This window comes from Danio aesculapii, chromosome 6 (assembly GCF_903798145.1).
Source record: "Danio aesculapii chromosome 6, fDanAes4.1, whole genome shotgun sequence".
Classification (NCBI taxonomy): Eukaryota; Metazoa; Chordata; class Actinopteri; order Cypriniformes; family Danionidae; genus Danio; species Danio aesculapii.
Genome location: NC_079440.1, coordinates 26579223 through 26602225, shown reverse-complemented (window position 1 = coordinate 26602225; position 23003 = coordinate 26579223). Strand labels below are relative to the sequence as shown.

The 23003-nt window shown below is 38.3% G+C and overlaps 1 protein-coding gene across 3 annotated transcripts in view; it reads right to left on the bottom strand.

Moving 5' to 3' along the window:
- Positions 1 to 21161, bottom strand: part of rhbdl3 (rhomboid, veinlet-like 3 (Drosophila)) — a 79818-nt gene extending 58657 nt beyond the window's left edge. For 2 of the 3 annotated variants that reach the window (XM_056459844.1, XM_056459845.1), the window contains exons 1-3: positions 21054 to 21161; positions 20361 to 20785; positions 20168 to 20191 (exon numbers count right to left, since the gene is read on the bottom strand). In XM_056459844.1, coding sequence (XP_056315819.1) covers positions 20168 to 20191; positions 20361 to 20456 — 120 coding nt within the window. In that variant the 5' untranslated portion in view covers positions 20457 to 20785; positions 21054 to 21161. The remainder of the gene's footprint in view (positions 1 to 20167; positions 20192 to 20360; positions 20786 to 21053) is intronic. The other variant, XM_056459846.1, reaches the window with a different exon arrangement.
- Between the last annotated feature and the right edge of the window lie 1842 nt (positions 21162 to 23003).

Sequence of the window (23003 nt, the reverse complement as noted above, 5' to 3'; positions counted from 1 at the left end):
GACTAGACTCAGGGCTACTGAGCGTATGTGCAGGCCATATTTCACACCATTATTACTCAGACACCGTTTCGCACATCTATTCTTAAAGCTTGTAAAGCCTGGCTCAGAATGACCATAATCATGACATTTATCTTCCTAAGTGGATGTAATTACAATTTATTGTTTTGTGTATGGGGTGGCATGGTGGCTCAATAAGCCGAAGGACAGTGTTTTGTGTACTATGTGTTTAGTGCTTACGTTAATTTCCAAAAAAAAAAAAAAAACTTTCAAAGATTATAATTTCTTACTCACTCACTCACTTTCTTTCAGTTTAGTCCCTAGTTCCCGTGCTGGAAAACAAAATTTTAAGTTATGCTTATCAAATTTGTTTTGACTAAAATTTGTATGAGGGGTGGCGCGGTGGCACAGTGGGTAGCAAGTCGCTGGTTTGAGCCCCGGCTGGGTCAGTTGGCATTTCTGTGTGGAGTTTGAATGTTCTCCCCGTGTTCGTGTGGGTTTCCTCCAGGTGCTACAGTTTCCCCCACAAGTCCAAAGACATGTGCTATAGGTAAATTGGGTAGGCTAAATTGTCTGTAGTGTATGTGGGTGATTGAATGTATGGGTGTTTCCCAGTGATTGGTTTAGAGTTTGCTTGTCTCCATGATAGATAGAATAAAAATATTGAAATAAAATTCTGAATAAAATATGTAGTAGTAAACAGAACCATGATGAAATACATTGGAAAGCTTGTGAAGCAGACTTGTAGATAATGTTATGATCAAAACTAAAACAGGAGCTCAACCACTGTGGACACTTAAAATATCACTGGAAATTAAGAATTAGAATTAATCCGAATTAAGTTTCAGCTTGAACATGAACAGATGCCCTTATTCAAAATGCCACATTGGAATGGGTGATTTTATAACCCCAGAAACTACTTTGTTCTTTAAAGAGGTTATGAACTGACATGACTGGATAACAGTTTTGCATACTGAAAGAAAATAATCCTCCATCAGTTCATGTTGGGAATTGTATGCATCTGTGATGCAGGATGATCTTGACACAACTTTTTGCTTTCATTTTAAAAAGTGGCAAAATGCACAGAAAAATATTTAAGACAGAATTATAAAGGTGGATTTGGACAATGCCAATATTATTCACCCCAGGGGTGGTCCACAAGTGGCCACCTGTGACAGTGTTTTCCAATCACAATGTTGGATCTAAAAGGAGACATTTTTCCAAATTCCTCCTACCTTCTTCTGTGTAACATTGCTGCAACAAATTATTATTTGGATAATCTATTGATTTAATGACTATTCAAACAATTAATTAATTCATCAGCAATTATTTCAGTGACTAATCAGTAGATTTCTAATGATTGATTACTGAGCTTTTGCATCAAACAGACATTAAAGAAGACAAACAGACATGAAGCATGAGCATCTGAACCCTGACACTAAACTGTAACCACAATAGACCAAAGTGCCAGAATCCGAATGCCATGGGCCAAACACACACATGACAAATAACCGTGCATTCACAAGAACACAGAAGAGTACATGGTTCAAGCAAACTTAAACCAATGTACTCAGGAAAACAAAATAAGCAAGGGTGCCAGAGTTGTCACAAAACTAAGAATTAAACAAACATAAAAGACAGAACTCTGACACTTCTCTTCACAGGTCTGCGCCTTTGTGTTCCAGATTGATAGGATTTTTCAAAATAACTTCAGAAACATCACATCCAAAGAAACCCATACACTCATTCATCAGAATCAGAATCAGTTTTATTGCCAAGTGTGCTTCACACACACTAGGAATTTGTTTTGGCTACAGAATAAAGTGACATAAAGTGACAAGTGACCAACACAAAATAAATATGAAAAAAAGACGATAAACATTGAACAAAGATGCAGTTAGTCAAAAAGATCTGGATGTTGAGTTGTATGTACAGATTTGTTATAAATATACAGGTTATAAGGTGCTGTGTACAAATGCGAATGGAGAAAGTATTGCAATGTATATTGATATAAGGTGCTGTGTACAAGTGCATATGAGAAAGTATTGCACGTTTATTGCACAGTAGATTTTGCGAGCCCTTTTACTCACTCTGGAAGAGTACAGTTCTTTAAGTGTAGGAAGGGTAGTGCCAGTGATTCATTCAGCAGTCCGGACTATTCGCTGTAGTCTACAGAGGTTAACCAGACGGTGATTGAAGTGCAGAGGATGGATTGGATGATAGCTGAGTAGAACTGTACGAGCAGCTCCTGTGGCAGGTTAAACTTTCTCAGCTGACGAAGGAAGTACAGTCTCTGCTGAGCTTCATACACCTTTTACACTACAGCCAATTTAGATCATCCAATTCACCTATATATATATATATATATATATATATATATATATATATATATATATATATATATATATATATATATATATATATATATATATATATATATATATATATATAAGCACCTGGAGGAAACTCAGGTGAACATGAAGAGAATATTCAAACTCCAGACAGAAATGCCGACTGGCCCAGCTGGGACTCGAACCAGCAACAGTGGTAACCACTGGGCCACCATGCTGCCTAGTTGTTAGTTAATCTTGGCTATTCTTTTATTAATAAAGCTTTATTTACTCACTCCTATTTACTGTTACAACTGACCAAATACTGTACCAGTAACATTACAGATGGATGGGTATTTTTCTTTAGAATCTGGAAAGGGCAGTTTGTACAGCAGATGAAGAATGCTGTCATCCTTGTCGTCAGCAGCAGTTTTGAGGTGTTATCAGCAGGCTTGCAATGACGCAGACACAAAAGGCGAGAGAGAGAGAGAGAGAGAGAGAGAGAGAGAGAGAGAGAGAGAGAGAGAGAGAGAGAGAGAGAGAGAGAGAGAGAGAGAGAGAGAGAGAGAGAGAGAGAGAGAGCTGGCATCTTGATGGGATAATCAGCGATGATTCAGTTTAGAGACCAACTATCCCACAATTCTCTGTTGGTTGTGAACCATTCATGATGCCTTCCCACAACATATTGGATATCAGACACAGCAGAAATGGAAGAATATAATGGCAGTGTGATTTAAAGCAAGGTATGACTGTTGCTTTCACAATTCTGTCTATATTGTTTATTATTAAATTAATTAATTGGAGAATTTGCAGTCTCAAGAAATCCACATTTAAATATACTTCAGTAAATCAAATGTGGCATCACAGTGTAGCCTTCTTTGCCTCACAGCATGAAGGTCGCTCATTCGAGCCCTGGTTGGGTCCATTGGCATTTCAGTGTAGAGTTTGCATTAGGGATGTCCAGATCCGATAACGTGATTAGAAATCGGGCCCGAACACGTGGTTTCAGACTCTATCAGAATCAGACGTTACCTCTCGATCAGAACTCTAATATATATATGTATATTCTCATTATTTTTTAACACATCTATAGTTATGCAGTGGCACAGAGTTAGACCTCTTTCTTAACTACACACAGAAACAGCATGACATCACTTTGTTGCAGAGATGCTATTGGTTAAATGCTGGCACAGTAGAATAGTTGAAGATCGCTATCTGATTTCTTTACTTCCTGATATTGGTATCAACCCAAAAAAACCATATCGTTTGGGCTCTAATACAGACTGGGAGTTATTAGATTACAATAAAAGATTAGGATAATTTACTCAATAAGACAGCGTGTTTTTTCACACATGCATTCTTCTCTGAATCTTCCTTAGTAAGCATACAAAGCCTCACATATCCACAAATAACCCCTTGCCATCATCAGCTCTCTGTCTGTTTATGCAAGGTGAGTTTTAATTTAGGTAAGGCGCTTCAAAATGTATGATCTACAGCCTGATTGACATTACAGACATTACATACAATTAAGCATATTAAGTTATTTTTATATAACATCATTAAGTAAAAGGTAATTTGTTTTATATTATTAATATAATAGAACAAGCCAATATATATATTTTAAATTAACGATTCCTTTCAGATGTTTACATTTGGAAAAGCTGTATTTTCTGAATAAATCATTGCTAAAATGTGGTTATATCTATTATGTTTTTGTAATTATTTGTAATTATAAGGTTCTATTTGCGTTCCAAATGATTTTGAGATATTGAGTTTCAAAGTTTTTGCATTCAATATAGCAAACAATATGTGTGTGACAGTTCTTTTTCATGCATGACAGAGACCCTTAATGTGCTCTAAATGTAAATTATGAAAATTCTCCTAAATTGGCAAATTGGGGTAAAAAAAAAAAAAAAAAAACAGCAAACGCAGATAGAACCTTCCATTCCTAAAAAAAAATTTTCCACTTGGAATTATAAGGTACTATCTGGCAGATCATTCATTAAAGCATTACTTTTCAAGAAATACAATCAGTCTGCTTAATTTAATTTAAAAAATGATGTTGTAATAATATGTTGATGTTTGAGAAAGTTAAAATTTTGCTTTCTATAACAGGTGACGTTGACGTCATCGCTGAGTTTGCGGAGGTTTGCTTTGGGTGTGCGTGACATGATTTTGGCTGGCGGAGCACCTGATTTTTTTAGAGACTCAAGCGAACAGTTCGCGCGGCACCGCATTTGACTTGAGTTGAATATGAACCATTTTGACAAGATTTTGTCTGAGACAAGTACGACTGTACAGACATCTTTATGATCCGTGATCATAGAGATAACCAGATGATCAATAATTCTTGGCTAGAAATTGCAACAGCCGTGAGAGAGGAGGAAAGTTTTCGTTAAAAAGTTTGGAAAACCTGAGGGATAAGTTTGTTAAAGCCAGAAGAGGACATGGCAAAAGTGGAGACCCAGGTACACAATTACAGAAATGTGTTTTTCCACCAGTCATAGGTTTTACACTGATGTATAGGTTACAATTTTGAATTTAAAATAATTTAATAGTTACAAAACTTTGATTAAGGAACAAATTATTTCTTTGATAAATGGAAAGGAATATTTGAACCTATCGGTTTACAATATACTGATGGCCTGTTTTTCTAGGTTTTTTGGTGATAATGGTTAGGCATGTTGGACTATTAATGCCTTTTTAGCATAAGTATAGGATAGAAACTAGCCAGACAGTAATGTGTGAATTGTGGAGTGGGCTAAATATAAAAAAACATCTGTACTTCTAAGTGTACTTTTTTTTCTTTTATTCTTGCCATAATAAAAAATAAATTTGTAGAGCATCTCATGTTCTTCTCTCGTTAATATTTTAATAAACTTTAATAGGTAAAACTGTCAGAAATATGAACAAAAGCAAGTGATGCATCAAAGTTTGATAAAAAAAAATCTTGAATGGTTATAAAAATCCTTCTAATCATTAAAATACTTTATACAAATAATAAAACTAATTAGTTTAAAAATATTGAATGATATGATATGACGTAGTTCCGGAAACTTTCTTATTCTCTGTTTATCTGTCTGACTTCACAGTCAGTTTCTTTTGACCGCACCCTGTCGTTTTAAAGAATATCTCAACAAATATCTCAATCTTCAGCATACAAAGCTGGGCTATTTTGTCCAGTGCAGATTTTATGTAATTTTATGTATTACCTTTAATATGGTAATCTTTATTAAATTATATGAATTGTTGAATTATATTTATTAAATTATATGCCCAATGAATTAAATTAAGTATTTGCCCCTTAAGTATATGTTACGGAAGCAGACGGACAAACAAGGTGAGTAAGTATAAGTGATGTTTATTCAAACAGTTGAGCAAAATAGGATGATATGTTATAAGTAAATGGAGTTCGGTGGAACTGATGATCCTTGGTGGTAGGAGGGATGACAGACACGGAGGATGACCGAATGCACACACCAGAGGGCTTGGGGGGGGAAGTCAGACTGATGATACACACAACGCTGACAGGACACTGGGAACACTGGACAGACTGGAAGGAAACAGAGTAATGGTAAGTACAAATGCTGAGTTCAAAGGGGAGTGATAACCAGGAGGTGTTTCACTCAAAGTCCGCTTCGTAGGAACGAGTGAAGTGAGTTGTGTGCTTTTATAGTGTGCTAGAGTGATTGGGTGCAGCTGTACGTGATTAGAACTCAGGTGAAGGTGCTCGTTGCGTGATATTGGTGGAAGAGCCTGGCCAATCCGTGACATTACCCCCCTCCCCAGGGCCCGCTCCTAAGGGCCTAAACCTCCGACGGCATGGTGGTCTACCTCGTCCTCGAGGTGCTGGGAATCCTGGGTGATTGGTGTGGAACTCTTCCATAAGTGCGGGATCTAATATATCGGATATGGGGACCCATGACCTCTCTTCTGGACCGTATCCTTCCCAGTCGACGAGGTATTCAAGCTGACCACCACGACGCCGGGACCGTAGGATGTCCTTGACATGGTAGATGGCCCCTTCTTCTAACATCAGTGGGGGAGGAGGTTCCTCTTCATGGCCAGGCTCTGTGGAGGGAATCAGAGGATCGTGAAAGGGTTTGAGAAGGGACACGTGGAATGTGGGGTGGATTCTGTACTGTGGTGGTAACTGTAACTTATATGTGACGGGGTTGACCTGTTCCAGGATGGTGAAGGGACCAACAAATCTGGGACTTAGTTTTCGGGAGGGCAGTCGCAAACGGATATCTCGAGTGGAAAGCCAGACCTTCTGCCCTGGAGTATAGATGGGACCTGGAATCCTCCTCTTATCGGATACCTCCTTTGTTCTGCGTACTGCCCTCTGAAGATGGTGATGAGCATCGTCCCAGACTCTCTCGCTCTCCCGGAACCAGTAATCCACTGCGGGGACATCAGATGGTGCGCCATCCCAGGGAAAGAGTGGAGGTTGGAACCCTAGGATACACTGGAATGGCGTAAGTCCGGTGGTAGGTTGCCGCAGGGAATTCTGGGCGTATTCCGCCCAGCCCAGAAACTGGCTCCAGGAGTTTTGGTGACCGTGACAGAAGGTCCTGAGGAACCGCCCCACTTTCTGATTTTTCCTCTCTGTCTGGTCGTTGGTTTGGGGGTGATAGCCAGACGAGAGGCTTACGGTCACACCTAGAAGTCTGAAGAAGGCTTTCCATAGTCTGGAGATGAATTGGGGTCCTCAGTCCGAGACTATATTTTCTGTCACGGATTGGCCAGGCTCTTCCACCAATATGACGAGGACAGAGTCGTTTAGCATCTTTTAGGTATTGTAGGTTTTTATGATCTGTGATCACCTGGAATGGATGTTTGGCCCCCTCCAACCAGTGTCGCCACTCCTCCAGGGTGAGCTTGATGGCAAGAAGTTCTCGATTTCCGATGTCATAGTTCCTTTCCGCCGGGCTGAGCTTCCGGGAGAAATAGGCACATGGATGGAGTAATGAGGGAGTACCGTGGTACTGGGACAGGATGGCTCCCACTCCGGTGGTCGATGCATCCACTTCGACCACAAAAGGCATTTCAGGATTGGGATGAGTCAGGAGTGGAGCTTGAGTGAAGGATTCTTTGAGGTTTTGGAAGGCTGCGGCGGCTTCGGGAGGCCAGGGTAGTGTTTTGGGTTTGTTTCGTAGTAAATTGGTAAGCGGAGCGGTGATGAGACTGTAATTATGGATGAAATGTCGATAGAAATTGGCAAATCCTAAGAATCGTTGGAGTTCCTTTATGGTTGTGGGTTCTGGCCAGGAGATGACGGAAGTGACCTTCCCCTCGTCCATACGAACCCCTCTCTGATCTATGATGTACCCCAAGAACTGAACAGATGGTAAGTGGAAGGAGCATTTTTCAGCCTTGAGGTACAAATGATGTTTCCTGAGGGTTTTCAGGACCTCCGCAACATGGTGGCGATGTTCGGCCTCACTCCGGGAGTAAATCAGGATATCATTGATGTAGACTATAATGAAGAGATGGAGGAACTCCCGGAGGACTTCGTGGATGAAGTTTTGGAATACGGAGGGGGCGTTAACCAGACCATAGGGCATGACCAGATACTCGTAGTGTCCAGTAGGGGTCACAAACTCAGTCTTCCACTCGTCCCCCTCACGTATTCTCACCAGGTTATAGGCGCTGGAGAGGTCCAACTTGGTGAAAATTTTGGCAGATCTGAGTTGTTCCAGGGCCGCCGGGACGAGAGGAAGGGGATAGTGGAATTTGACGGTACCTTGATTTAGGATTCGGTAGTCGATACATGACCGCAGCCCTCCATCCTTCTTAGCCACGAAGAAGAAACTTGAGGCAGCGGGTGACGTGGATGGGCGGATATACCCCTGACTCAGAGCCTCCTGAATGTACTCCTCCATGGCCTTGGTTTCCGGAAGGGACAACGGGTAGATCCTACCTCTGGGCATAGGAGCATCTGGAAGCAGGTCTATGGCGCAGTCCCATGGCCGATGTGGAGGTAGCTGGGAAGCTCTCTTGGGGCAAAATACGTCCTCGTATGAGGAGTAGATCTTCGGAATCTGGATGGATCGTTTCTCGACTGGACTTTCGACAGACGTGACGTAGACGGTAAGGGGTCTTTGAATTTGTAAGGGTAGATCGGGAAAACAGCTGGATCTGCATTCTTCACCCCATCTCTTTATTTCTCCTGTGCCCCAAGAGAGGATGGGATCGTGCTTCACCAGCCACGGGCGCCCTAAGATGATATCCATCGATGCACCCTCCAGAACCAGAAATTGAATCTCCTCTTTGTGGAGCAGTCCTACTTGGAGATTGATAGGTTCACATTTACGACGGATACGTGCCAGGGAATGCATCGAGGCTTGAGGGCCGTGACTGAAACTGAGACAGAAGGGGTAGTTAACTGGACATTAGTGGTGAGAGGATGCATCTTTTCAATGGGAGAACTGAACAAACTCACCACAGAGCGTGCTGGACATGTCCTTCGGCACCACAGTACATGCACAGACCCCGGGTCAGCCTCCTCTGTCGCTCAGTGATCGTGAGTCTACCAGATTCTATGATCATTGGTTTTGGTTCTGGAGGGACCTGTAGACTATAGACTATATCCCCGATCTGTGGGATATAACTCGGGTTGCATAGTGAATACCAGAGAACATTGTAAGAGAAATCCATTGCACTCCTCCGCCCCGCCAGAGTAGGGCGCTGGTCGAGCCATGGGACTGGATGAGTGGGTGGACGGTGAAGAAGTGCTCGGTGCTGGTGGTGCTTCGGGAAGTGGAGCAGATGGTAGTAGCACTCTCTTCAATGAGTCCACCAACTCCTGAAGGGGATCGTGAGTGCTCATTCTGTTGATAGTTGAGGGTCCGGTCTTCTGTTACGGAAGCAGACGGACAAACAAGGTGAGTAAGTATAAGTGATGTTTATTCCAACAGTTGAGCAAAATAGGATGATATGTGATAAGTAAATGGAGTTCGGTGGAACTGATGATCCTTGGTGGTAGGAGGGATGACAGACACGGAGGATGACCGAATGCACACACCAGAGGGCTTGCGGGGAAGACAGACTGACGATACACACAACGCTGACAGGACACCGGGAACACTGGACAGACTGGAAGGAAACAGAGTAATGGTAAGTACAAATGCTGAGTTCAAAGGGGAGTGATAACCAGGAGGTGTTTCACTCAGAGTCCGCTTCGTAGGAACGAGACTGGACAATGAGTGAAGTGAGGTGTGTGCTTTTATAGTGTGCAAGAGTGATTGGGTGCAGCTGTACGTGATTAGAACTCAGGTGAAGGTGCTCGTTGTGTGATATTGGTGGAAGAGCCTGGCCAATCCGTGACAGTATAAGGCTTAATATCAAATTTAAAAACTTTAAAAGAAAACAGACAATGAGCAAATGAGTTCTTTAACAAAGTTTAATAAACACTGAACACATGTTTCACTGACTATATATACACAAATCGAATTTAATATATAACATTTTAATAACTGTTTCTTTTTCAACAATGTACTGTAAAATGTAACATTTCATCTGAATGTCAAAAATGCTTCTAAATCATCACACTTACACATCTTTCCAGTTTCAGGCTTCTTCTCAATTTTGTGTGGTGCGGTAATATTTAGTTGACTCAGATTTTGTTTTTGTTTCTGGCCTTCCCGCTGTCAACGGAGCAGTTTGGCAAAATGACAAAGAAAGCTGATCCTGATTGGTCCTTGTGCATGTGTTCGAAATGCTGATTGGCTCACAGAAAAAAACCCCAGAAAAGCTAGAGTTCGACTTTGTAGATAAAATCTTTTTTTTTTTTTTTTTTAATAAAAAAGTAAACAACTTATAAAAAACATGACATAATGTACAGTAAAAAAGTTGTCATTTAATAAGAATATGTGAATTACTCAATTTTGACAAAAATGTCAGATAGAACCTTATAATTCTTAGGTTACAATATAGTACTAGTCAAAGGTTTGTCACACAAATGGGAAAGTTTACTGTACTATAATATGGACAAAGAATATCGGCCGATATTTTGATATCTGTTTTTGTTACTCTATCGGTTGGTCTACCATACTGTGGTCTACCAGACTGTGAGCATAACAGCCATATTTTATCAGAAAATCCACCCCTGTAAAACTAGAAAAAGTACTTCAGAAAGTACTGAAAATGTATATGATTGCACCTGTTGTTCTCAGTACAGCAATCCCTCACCATAAAACTTTACAATCTGGACTTAACACGGACAGAAAGAATTTGAGAAAGAAAAAAGCAACAGTTTCTCATTGTCGTGATCTACATTCACTTTTTTTCTTCTCCAGACCGCCCAGAACTGACCTTCAGTCTAAAGAGAGTCAGAGTCTTTCTCCATAGAGATTTATGGTGTCTCTAATAGAAGGGGACCAGGCCAGCAGTGACCCACGGGGGGCCCAGATTCATTTCTACATTCAGAAAAGGGAGATGTGTTCAGAGGGCCCAGGAGGTCACTGTCTGAGACATTTTCAAGGTTACCATCTGGACCCAAAAGAACCCATCATTGTCCCTCTGTGTTATTGTCATTCCTATAAACCTTTAGAAACAGCATTAAAGAAGCTCTGCAATAAAGAAAAAAAGATGCTCTATTTAGAAGAAATACTTCAGTTCTGTTAGGGTCAAAGGGCTTTTGTTTGGTGTTGGCTCACTTGTGTTTCTGCTTTCTTCTTCACTCATCTAGAGGGGTGCCATGTGGAGGTCATGGATGCAGACATCACTTTCCTTTCTCTCCCAGTGCCATAATCCAATTGCTTTAATCCCCAGAGGTCAGAGCTTCTTTTTCTGCATTTTCTTCTGCCTTTCTTGCTCTTATCTTTGGTTTCTCTTGTTCTTTCTCACTCTTTTGCTTTTATTTTTCTCTTTTTCCGCCAAAACATTTGTGCTTATTTAACTAATGTCACTTTGTGTTTCATTGTTTATGATGATTTTTATGTATTACACATATTTAATACAAAGCTTTAGCTATCTTGGAGCCAAGTCTTATATTAAAAATTATTAAATTTACAATTTAATCAAAAATGACATCACCGATATGTTAATCTTAAGTACAGTATCCACAATGATGTGATGACTCAGCCGCACATACTCAAAAACATTACACTGCAAAAAAAAAAAAAAAAAAAAGCTATTGTGTTATTGTGTTGTTTCTAGTCCACAAATGTTGAAAATCTTTGATCAGGAAGCATTCTCTAGACTAATAAATAATATTGTTTTCTTTTCAGAAACAATTAGTCAAAATTAGAAAGATTTAAAAAAATCTGCCAATATTTGTTTTCGCCTTTAAATATTTTGAAGTATGGCTGGGCGATGTTATTTCAAATCATTATAAAACAAATCATTACTAATTGATATTAAACGATATTACATTGAATAGTGATATAATTTATGTCAATAACAATGATAAGGTGGCTCTGTGGCGCAATGTACAGCACATTGGACTTCTAGACTTGAAACGGAGGCATTCAAAGACCAATGTCAAAATTTGTGGCATCATGGTGGCGCAGTGGGTAGCCTGATCATCTCACAGCAAGAAGGATGCTGATTCGAGCCCCGGCTGGGTCAGTTTGCATTTCTGTGTGGAGTTTGCAAATCTGGAAGCATTAACAATTCGAAATATATATCATTATCATTCAATATGGAAAATAATTATCAAGATTGCTTTTTTGCCATATCGCCCAGCCCTATTTTGAATTTTTTTTTGCACTGTAGATTTATCTATGCTGAGGAGCTAACGCACAACCCACATCTAGAGATAATTCTGCAAATAACAGCAATTGCACATTTTAATAAGTAATGGCAAGAAGAGACAAAAAAAAGTACTGCAGCTTTTCAGCTTTTTCATGTTTTTTTTTTTTTTAACTCTGTTTAGTGCCTATACACTTGGGCCTGTTTGTGATACTATAAATAAATAAAAACTTACATAACAGCATTGAGACTGTGCTTTACATAGTGTAATGCAATCTTATAGCTTGTAAAATAGGGACAAGCACAAGCAGGTCAAAACAATGATTTTTAGAACAGATCAGGAAGTTTGGCCTTTTCAAAAATTCAGGTATACAAAAGTTAAGAAGAACTGGTTGTTTACCATCATAACTTTTTTTGCAGATGCCAAAATATCCAAAACCAAATAAACTCTTGATTCCTTACAGTGTATTGCAGCTTGTCACAGTGTTATAAATGAAATACCACATTGCAGAACATTCCCAGAATTTCTACCCTCAATTTGTATAGCAACAGAAAAAAAATCATATTAAACACACTAAATGCCAAAATCATGAATCAGAATTATCAGCCTGTAATTGAGAAAGAAACACTGATGGGACACCCACACTAAGAGATAGAAATTCAGGAACAAGAGCTTACAAAGGGAAGATTGCCATTAGCTTTCAAACATTAAATCATGAATTTATACATGTGCAAACACACTCACACACAACCACCCACAAGGTAGCAGCTGTTTCCTCCTCATGAAATCAGATGAGAAGCTAATGCATTTAGAAGTCTGGAACCAATATTCTCACCACAACCAGATTGATGGACAAGGCACAATTCATGAATATCAAAGCAAATTAATTTTCTTTTCGACTTAGTCCCTTCATTAATCAAGGGTCACCACGGTGGAATAAACCACCAACTTATCCAGCATATGTTTTATGCAGTGGATGCCCTTCCAGCCACAACTCAACACTAGGAAACATCTATATACTCTTGCATGTATTTCATACACATACACTACAGACAATTTAACTTATTCAATTCACCTATACCACATGTCTTTGGACTTGTGGGGGAAACTGGAGCACCCAGAGGAAAACCACACGAACACGGGGAGAACATGCAAACTACACACAGAAATGCCAACTGACCCAGCTAGGGCTTGAACCAGCAACCTTCTTGCTGTGAGGCGATCGTGCTACCCACTGCATCAACGTGCCGCAATATCAAAACTCTGAATCACTAAAGGATTGCTAGAGTTCCTAGAGCCATTAGAAACCTAACACAAAATAAAAAGGACAAAAAACATTGCACCGAAGCATTCTGGGATTTGATAGACTGTATATCAATGTATATAATGATGCAACATGTGAAATCTCAAGAAAATATCATAAATCATGAGATCCTTCTCTGTACCCTAAAAAAGTTGATTTGGTGAGTAAATTAAAAGTTCCAAATGTTAAAATACTGTAAGACCAGAATCTGGGCCTCGCTAATACTTAATGCCATATTTATCCTAGCTAATATATAAACTGTCTGCTACCGAAAATGTTTTCAAAATGCCTATCTGTAATGTCTATTTGTTTCTGCAGATTTTCATGTGATATGGAATATACCTTAATAAATAAACTGTTTTAGATTAACAAAATCACATTTGTGTTTTTATCCATCGTTATCAGGTGTGTCAAAATTATTACTTTTAAAAAGCAAATTACACAAAACTCCTAAAGACAAGTCATGGGACAAAGACAAATCAAAGAAAACCTGAGGAATGAACGTGTAAAAGGCTGGTGTTAGATTAAATGATAATAACCAGGCCTGGTAAGATTATCTCAATTGAAAATCTAATTTACAATGACTCGGAGTAGGGGGTTAGACCAGTTAGAGAAGATGTCTTGCAAAAAAAAAAAAAAAAAGATTTGCTCTATATTCTTTCATACTGTACATGCTGGAACACGTGCACACAAGATCCAGTTACACATGTAAAATACTGAAAATTATAATATAATAAAAACTGGATTGGATTCAAACTTGTGACTGCTGGTTTGCTAGTCATTTTAATGATTCATAAAAAGAACCAACATGAATTGGACAAGTAGTATTGTACAGCATATGTCTGTTTTTGAGATCAGCAGGTGAGGAGGAAAACTACTGTGAACTGAGACACAGATGCGCTTCATTTAAACACAGTTGTGCGGCACCCACCCGATCGTGTTGATCTGTTCCTCATTAGCAAAAACAGCCCTGAGTGAGAAGCAGCCATCTTCCATTAAAATTTTCACCTAAACCTGAATAAAGTCACACACTGAGAGTATAACAAATGTGGAGTTGTAAGATGCAAAAACGAACACTGTACTATCCATAGACTGCCTTCTTCTGAGACACTTCTTTTTTCAGAGATTACATTAGTCCTGTTTTGAATCTGCCGGTATGGCAAAGCACAGGTGTGTGTAATTCCACCTCTTTTCAAAAGAGCACAATGTTATTTGAATTTAAAGTGACAGTCACCAAAACAGCACAAGTTGGACCAAAGACTAAACAGGGCAATTTCAAAGTGTTATAAAACATTATTTGTGGGGTATTTTGAGCTGAAATTTCACAAACCCACTCTAGGAACATCAGAGACTTATTTTATAATAATAGGGTACCTTTTTAGATATTTTCATTTTGGAGGAGTATAATAACCTTACCGCCCGCACCTTACTGGGGGCATTTCTGTGTGGAGTTTACATGTTGTTCGTGTGGCTTTCCTCTGATTTTCTTCACAGTTCAACAACATTATTATTATTACACATAAGGTGTTTAGGTGAATTAAAGAAATATACTGGCTGTAGTGTTTGAGTAAGTCTATGAATGAGAGAGTGTTTAAGTGTTCTGGAGCACTGGGGGTTCACAAGTCAGTGTGCTCTCAGTGCTGTGTTGCAGCATAAAACATGCAAGAGTAATTGTGGCAACAATCAGGGACTAAGCCAAAAGGAAAGTGAGTGAATTAAGCATAATGTATATTTAAGGAGTTACTCTGCTACTATTATCTTTGACCACTAGACTGTCACCACCCCACTGATAAACAGATGCTCTGTATATGTGAGTGTGTGTGTGAGAGAGAGCTGTGTTGGTCAGACAGCAGGTGGGCAGTGAGCTCAGTTTTCAGACAAAGTGATGAGAACAGTAGGACATGAAAGCCAGCATTTTGGAGTAGCTTATGCCTCTTTATCTATATGTATCCTTGTCATTTGCTCTCTCTCTCTTTATCCTGGATTCACATTCAAAGGTCTAGAGTTGGCACAGTTTCCTCTTTATTTATTATATGTCTGTGTACAATCACTAAATTATATTTCTGTATATAATATCATCATGAACCTATAAGATTTGTTTTCAGAACATTATTATTATTATTACATATAAGCATTGATGAACTAAACTTGAACATAAGCACAAACACACCTGTTCGACACAAAATTTCAAACATCATTAGTTCCTGCCAAAGCTCAAATCTGAATATAAACATTGTTTGCTTATACTTAACTTCTCTGAACACCTTGAAGATGAACTGGAAAGCTGGTGTTCAGCCAGAGCCCACTGCCAAAATACCTAACATTACTGAGGTGTCTGAAAAGACCAGTCCTGTTCATCAATGTTCTAGTAGAAATCCCTCCCAAAATTAAACCGGCTATAATAAAGAGAGAACCAACTTCATTCTAAAGAGACTAACCATTTCCTTGCTCTTGACTTGACAAACCTTTTACAGAGGTTAACAAAATAAATGGCATATTACCACACTCAACATTCACGTTTTAGAACAGGGGTCTCAAACTCAAATTGGCGGATGGCCATTTCAGGGACTGACAATTCATAGGAGGGCCGTTTTAACATTCAAATACAAGAAAAAAGTGGAAACCTGACATAAATTATGTATCTTAGGATAACAGACATGACGTTTATATTTTGAGGATTACCTGTCACCAGTGATAATGCAAATCAGCAGGTTTATCGTGTCATACATCAGCTCAAAACACAAACCCAGTTCAAGAGTAAAGAATGCTATTTATTAATATAGGCTGAAATAATCTCCATACAATGTGGAAACACTTTTCTGTCCTCAACAATCCCATTCTATCAAGGGTAAGGAAAAACACTTAAAAGCTGTTGAATCTCAGTACAGTCATGTGGTTTATATCTGAACAATAGAGCAACAGTTCACAAGATGCCATATCCAACCAATCATTCCACTTTAGCACTAGAATGTCACAGATTGAAATAAACCCACAGTGCTTGGTTGTTGAAGCTCCTTTCTTGAACAATGCAGAGCATGGTGATGACACTAGAATCTGCTGATTCTAATTAAAAGTTGTACAAAGAAACAAGTGCATGATCCCCCGCCCCCCCAAATATCCTTGTAAGAATAGCAAGCCTGGACATTCTGTCCTCTTAAACTTGTACAACATCTTAACATTAGTCTAAACCTACAGCCTGGGTTGTGAATGGAATATTAGCAAAATTATCATTTGTGTTACACAACCAGCATAACATGTAAGCCATAAAGAAGTGTTTGTGCAATAAAATACAAGTGGTATAAAACTGATAATAATCAAACAACCCTTGAATATTTACAGAAATAGAGCTTTAGTAAAAATAGAACACTTACGGGCATATATTTCAAAGTTTAAATCAGCCCTAGAATTAAAATGCATGTGTGTTACTCTCGACCGTACACTGAGAGAAAATGAAAGTAAAACTATTCTAAATGCAGTACTTTAAATGTCGACTAGGTGGTAGGTCAAAACCACAAATGGCTAGACGCGACTGCATAACAATAATAGATGTAATAGATGTTCAAAAATATATGTTTTGGCAGACCGAATCTTATTATATGTTTGACATCAGTTGCGGGTCGGAGGGAGGCAGAGAGTGGGCCATAAATGGCCAACGGGCTGGCAGTGTGAGGCTCCTGCTTTAGAGAGTACTACTGAACTGATATTTTTAGCAACTGTCTTTAACACTCCAGGATTTTTTTTTCACGCTTCGCAAGTGGGAGATTCCTCTTATTATCACAGTCTCTTTAAAGAAGCAACGTGTCAAAGAAAGAGTGGGCTGGGAAGAAAGACTATAGAAAGAATGAGAAACAAGGAAAGTAAACTGTAAAAAGAAAGAAAGAGAGAGAGATTGGACAATGACTCACAACATGCGGCTGAAAACAGAAACAAGGCCACATGTAGAGATATTTGGCAAACTTTCATTACTGAATGTCACGGAGACACAAAGAACTCATGAGCACACACAATGTATGTGATTGTTATGTGTTAATTGGGCACTGGGACACATGGGGTTGTGTATATGCACATGGTCTCAGTCATCTCTTCTTATTCTCTTTTATAGACATACTCTCCCCTCAGGGTGTAGAATAAGACATAAGGAGCAGGTGGTGAGCAACAGCACACTACTAGACCACCTCTTCAAAACAATACCATGGAAAAAGCTTACACATTTGATGTTATTTTTTCAATGTTAGTAAAACAGGCACACTAAAACTCAAACTGAATGTATTGTTGTTGAACACCTAACTGTGTATTAGTTCCAAGATAAAAATGTACTATATTTACTAGCATTTCAGGTATTACTAGTATTTTCAGGTTGACCACCATGGAATTAATTGCCAGTTATGTACTATAATTAAAAATTTTATACTAAAAAACTGTCTTGTCGTTCCTATTTAAAACCTGTTTAAAACCTATTTAAATAATTTAATCAATATTATCTGATTACACTTTTGTAGCAATGAACAATTTAGAACTTTTTTTTTACAATTTAGAATATGAAAATACATTAAATATACTGATTAAAATAAATGAAACATGCAACAGTTAATTTTAAGGTGATTATCAAGTACATTATAAGCACAAAATGTACTCATACAACAAAAAAAATTAAAACATCATTCAACGTTTACTTTCAAGTTAAAATTACAGATCATAGGCATGCAGCTAACATTTTGCAGCTCACACATGGTAGTCATACTAAAGCTAAGCAGGGTTTAGCTTTAATTTTTATCTACTTTATACTACAAGTGCACATTCAGATATTTAAGCAGTTTTGTTGGGGGACTTTGGACATTGTAAAGCTAAATATCTCTGGAATGGGGTATTACAGGCAGGCAAGAACTCACTAAAACTATTAGTATCCCCTCTGAAAATTCTTAAGACCCTTGTAAGCTACAACAAATCCAAAGAATGAAAATAATTCTAGCACAAATAAACAGGTACAGTTGAAGTCAGAATTATTCCCCCCTGAATTATTAGCCTCCCTGTTTATTTTTTCCCCAATTTCTGTTTAATGGAGAGAAGATTTTTTTTTAACACATTTCTGAACATAATAGTTTTAATAACTCATTTCTAATAACTGATTTATTTTATCTTTGCCATGATGACAGTAAATAATATTTGACTAGATATTTTTCAAGACACTTCTATACAGCTTAAAGTGACATTTAAAGGCTTAACTAGGTTAATTAGGTTAACTAGGCAGGTTAGGGTAATTAGGCAAGTTATTGTATAACAATGGTTTGTTCCGTAGACTATTAAAGAAATATAGCTAAAAGGGGCTAATAATTTTGACCCTAAATTGTTTTGTTAAAAAAAAAAAAAAAAAAAAAAATTGGCTTTTATTTTAGCCAAAAAAAAAAAAAAAAAAAAAAATTATACAAATAAGACCTTCTCAAGAAGAAAAAACATTATCAGACATACTGTGAAAATGTTCTTGCTCTGTTAAACATCATTTGGGAAATATTTACAAAAGAAAAAAATTCTAAGGGGGGCTAATAATTCTGATTTCAACGGTATATTTACTGTACTTTACTTTGTAGTCATTAATCCTCAACGGGGGAAAGAATGTTCTGTGTTTCTGACCAAGAACTGTTATTTATCTGCAATGAGTCATTAAACAGATGCCCATGTTTATGGATTTTTTTTGGATGTTGTCAGTTAATAAGTTGTCAGACACAAGCAAGCCATTTGCTATCACTGGTGCCACAGGGTGAAAAAGCAATAAACTGAAGCTGACAGTTTTCCCTCAGCCGTTAGGTGTGAAAATATGAATATGTATATGTAAATTTATTTATATGTAAATTTTGTACTCAATCTATGCTCCATATAACAGCCCAACTCCTCCTCTCCCCCTCTTTTATTAGTTTGTTACATGTGCAATCAGTGAAGTGTGATTGTGGTCTTTAGATCCCACAATGCCTCCAATTTACAAACTTGCAGGGCAGTGACCCCAACACTGCATGAAACCCCAGACACAGCAGGCCACTTGAAGGACTCAAAATGTTGCTGGCTTTATGAAGAAAGCAGAGTGAGAGGCCCACTTGTAAGGGAACCCCCTTCCTCCCCGATCAAGGCTAGAGGGGGTCTGCCAGGAGCCTTCTGCACCTTTAAGCTTTTGCTTTCTGTTCATATTTGCCCCCCTGTTAACCCTAAAATCTCTCTTTCCCATCATGTTCATTTGCATTTCTCCCTTCTGCATTATGGGCTCCCTTCATCCTTCACGTCACTGCTTTTATCCCTGGGGAGCGTGTGTGGGGGGTCAGGGTTAGGCAGGTGCAGAGCCAGCAAGAGAGACTGAGAGTGAAAGAAAGAAGGGGCAGAGGGGGTACCGCTCTCCGTCTGTCACCCAGCTCGGTTTCTTTCCAGCAAACCATTAACTAACTCTGCATCATCCCCCATTGCAGTAATGGTGGACCCGACAAATAACTGTAACCATGAAATTTTCAGTATGAAACTCCACTATTTATACTGAATAATTGCATAAAACTTTGCATTTGTGCAAACCGGCATGCAACTTCACTAACTCTAACTGAAATGTCATCCAATCCTCCAAATTTTATTTGCTATGCCTGAACTAAATTATGTATTGAAGCATAGATATTGGTCTCTGAAAACAGAATTGGTGGTCAATCACTACTTGCAATAAGCTTCTGAGATTCTGTAACGAACTCATGGCTTTTTACACCATTTTCTAAAACCCTCTTAATCAGTTATTGGCATGTTAGTAGATAACGGCCTGCACATGTACAGAAACATAAGCAAACACTGAAATGTGCAACAAGAGCAAAGTCCTACCTTGTCAAAAAGACACTTCCATTGCTGAGAGAAGGATTTGTGGAAGACACAGAAAGAAAGAGAAGTAAGGAAAGAATACAGAGATATAACTGAGAAAAAAAAGCTGACGCATCAGAGATAAAAAAAAAACATCTCTGTTCTTATTCTGTTGCTCTCAACAACATAAATCACATATCTGCACATGGTCACTTACGTCCTCTGGAGCTACAGGAAGGACATCAGTGCTCTCCAGCACCTCGATCTCTTCTCCCTCTGCGTGAGCAGCAACCGCTGGAGATGAGTTCACCATATTCCTTCTGCCTCTTTCAGTCCATCCAAATAATGATTATCTCCTTTCATAAAGTTCTGCCATGATGTTTTGTTCTCATAAATGCCTTCACATATTTCCACATTTGGTTTTGAAAACTCAGAACATCAAGCAAAGCTACGCATTATTCCAGCTCCGTCACATCATATTGTACATGAGTTTATCCCAAACTAAGTTCATCTTCGCTTCCATATTTCATTGAAGTATGACACAGGAAATCCACAGCATGTCACACACAAGTTGGCGTTAGGTTTTTAAAGCAGTCAGCCGTTCCAAGTGGCGTCTGCATGTCTTCATCTTAAAACAGTCACCTGCAAAAGAAATTGGATTCATTTAATCGTTTACAGTACCTTGAGATTTGTATTAAATTATTAAACTATCTAGCCCTCTATCCAGAGTCGTGCCAGGCGTGATTCTCTTTAACAATAATGCCCAGTATTTAACCAAACATAATGCGATAAAACGATAGGGCAAATGATCAGGTTATTTACAAATGCGTATTGTTGTATCTGTAGTACCAACGTTAAGCCACGCAACACATTACATAAGTGCGTATTAATTTGTGGTGCGTCATTCTACCTTGCTGTTGTTTCGCATCCACAGCGCGTGCCAGCAGCGCCCGAGAGAAGCGACTCCTGTCAGCATCCACAGAGCGCTTTGCCAAAGTTCACTGTGACCGAGCGGAGCGCTGCGCAGACTGGGAGGTAAGTAAAAGGCACCCGCCCCTTTTCACTGATCCTTGTCATGTGGCCGCATTACAAGCATATCTCCAATGATGGCAAGTAAATACAAATGATGTCAGTTCATGTAATTTGTCACCTGGATTTATTTTCTGGATTGATAGCGATAGGACAATATAAGACAAGCTAACAGTGTGATTCTCAAAAGAGGAAAATCTACGTCGCCGCCACCCTCAAGAGCACACCGACAACACATCCAGTTAACCACAAAAAATAAATACAGGTATTAACAGACTGACCGACATACGCATGTGAGACTTCTAAAGCAAAAATATAACACAACATTAAACGGTGGATTATTTATGTAATAGCTTTTGTCACACCGCCAAACATGTAGAGTTTGAATTATGTGTTGTGCACGTGCACAAGTGAATATTTTAATCACAGCCGTGTTTATACATACTGCATAACTGAGTGTGATATTGCATTATCATAATGGTGCAAGAATAAAACTTTTTTGTCTTTCCGCCACGGGTTCAAATCTCAAGTTAACTGTTTGACTGCCGCGATTCAAAAGTATCACTTTTTCCAAAAATATCACTAATAGGCCGATTGCAATGTCTAAAGTGATGACAAAACAGAGGATGCGTCTATTCAGCAGACTAAATGTCTTTACAACTGACTGTCTCTTGTCGCCATCTGATGGTAGAACAGTGGAACACTCACTTGCTTAAAATACAAACACTTTTATTAATAAGTATCAAATATCTTTGTGAACAACATTTAACACCCAACATGAAGATGCTCAGTCAAAAAATATTGGCCACAATTTAATATAAAATCAGGTGTAATATAATTTTTATGAAGTTATAAAAATGAATTGTGCACTCAGTTATACTCAAAACAAATTATATTTCATGTTTAAGCACTATTGAGATATACATCAGATTGCAGAAGAACCGTGTGAAGTATGGGGGCGTTCAGTGGTGGAATTTGTATGAGCATTGAATGGCCACTGTCACGATAAATAACAATAAGTTTAAGGTCACTCTTATTATCGTATTGGGAAATTTCATGATTGAATCAAAGTCATTTAATCTGCACAATCATAAATATTGTTTGACAGTGAATGATTAGCCATAATATATTTAATTAAACAATACTTAGCTATTCCCAGTGATGGGTTGCAGTTGGAAGGGCATGTGCTGTGTAAAATATATGCTGGATAAGTTGGCGGTTCATTCCGCTGTGGCAAACCCAGATTAATAAAGCCGAAAAGAAAATGAATGAATGAATGAATACTTAGTTTGTTAGTTCACAATTACAACAATTGACAATGGGGACTGGACCACAATCTGGCCATACTATTGACTAGGCACACAGATTTCTGAACCCATCATTCAATCTTTTTATTTACTTCTGTAATTGAGATTGAATATATATATATATATATATATATATATATATATATATATATATATATATATATATATATATATATATATATATATATTTATTTATTTATTCAGTATTTATACAAAAAAGTGATATTTTATAATATTTTATTATTTTATACAAAATAAACTGACAATATTTTCCAGCAGACAATTATTTGCCTTGCAATGTGCTTTCTGCCATACTAGGCAGTAAGTATATCACAGTTTTTCTCAGTTGCTTTGGCTCAATTCTCGATTGAAATTTTTATTTTTCAAAATAATAAGTTTAGATCTCTGAATGAATAGCTGATTGTTCACTTCAGAGTGGCATTTCTTATTGAGTTAAGCATATTGCGAATGCTTTGGTGTATGTGTGCAAACAATAAACACAATTGTCTGTAGTTTGGACAAAA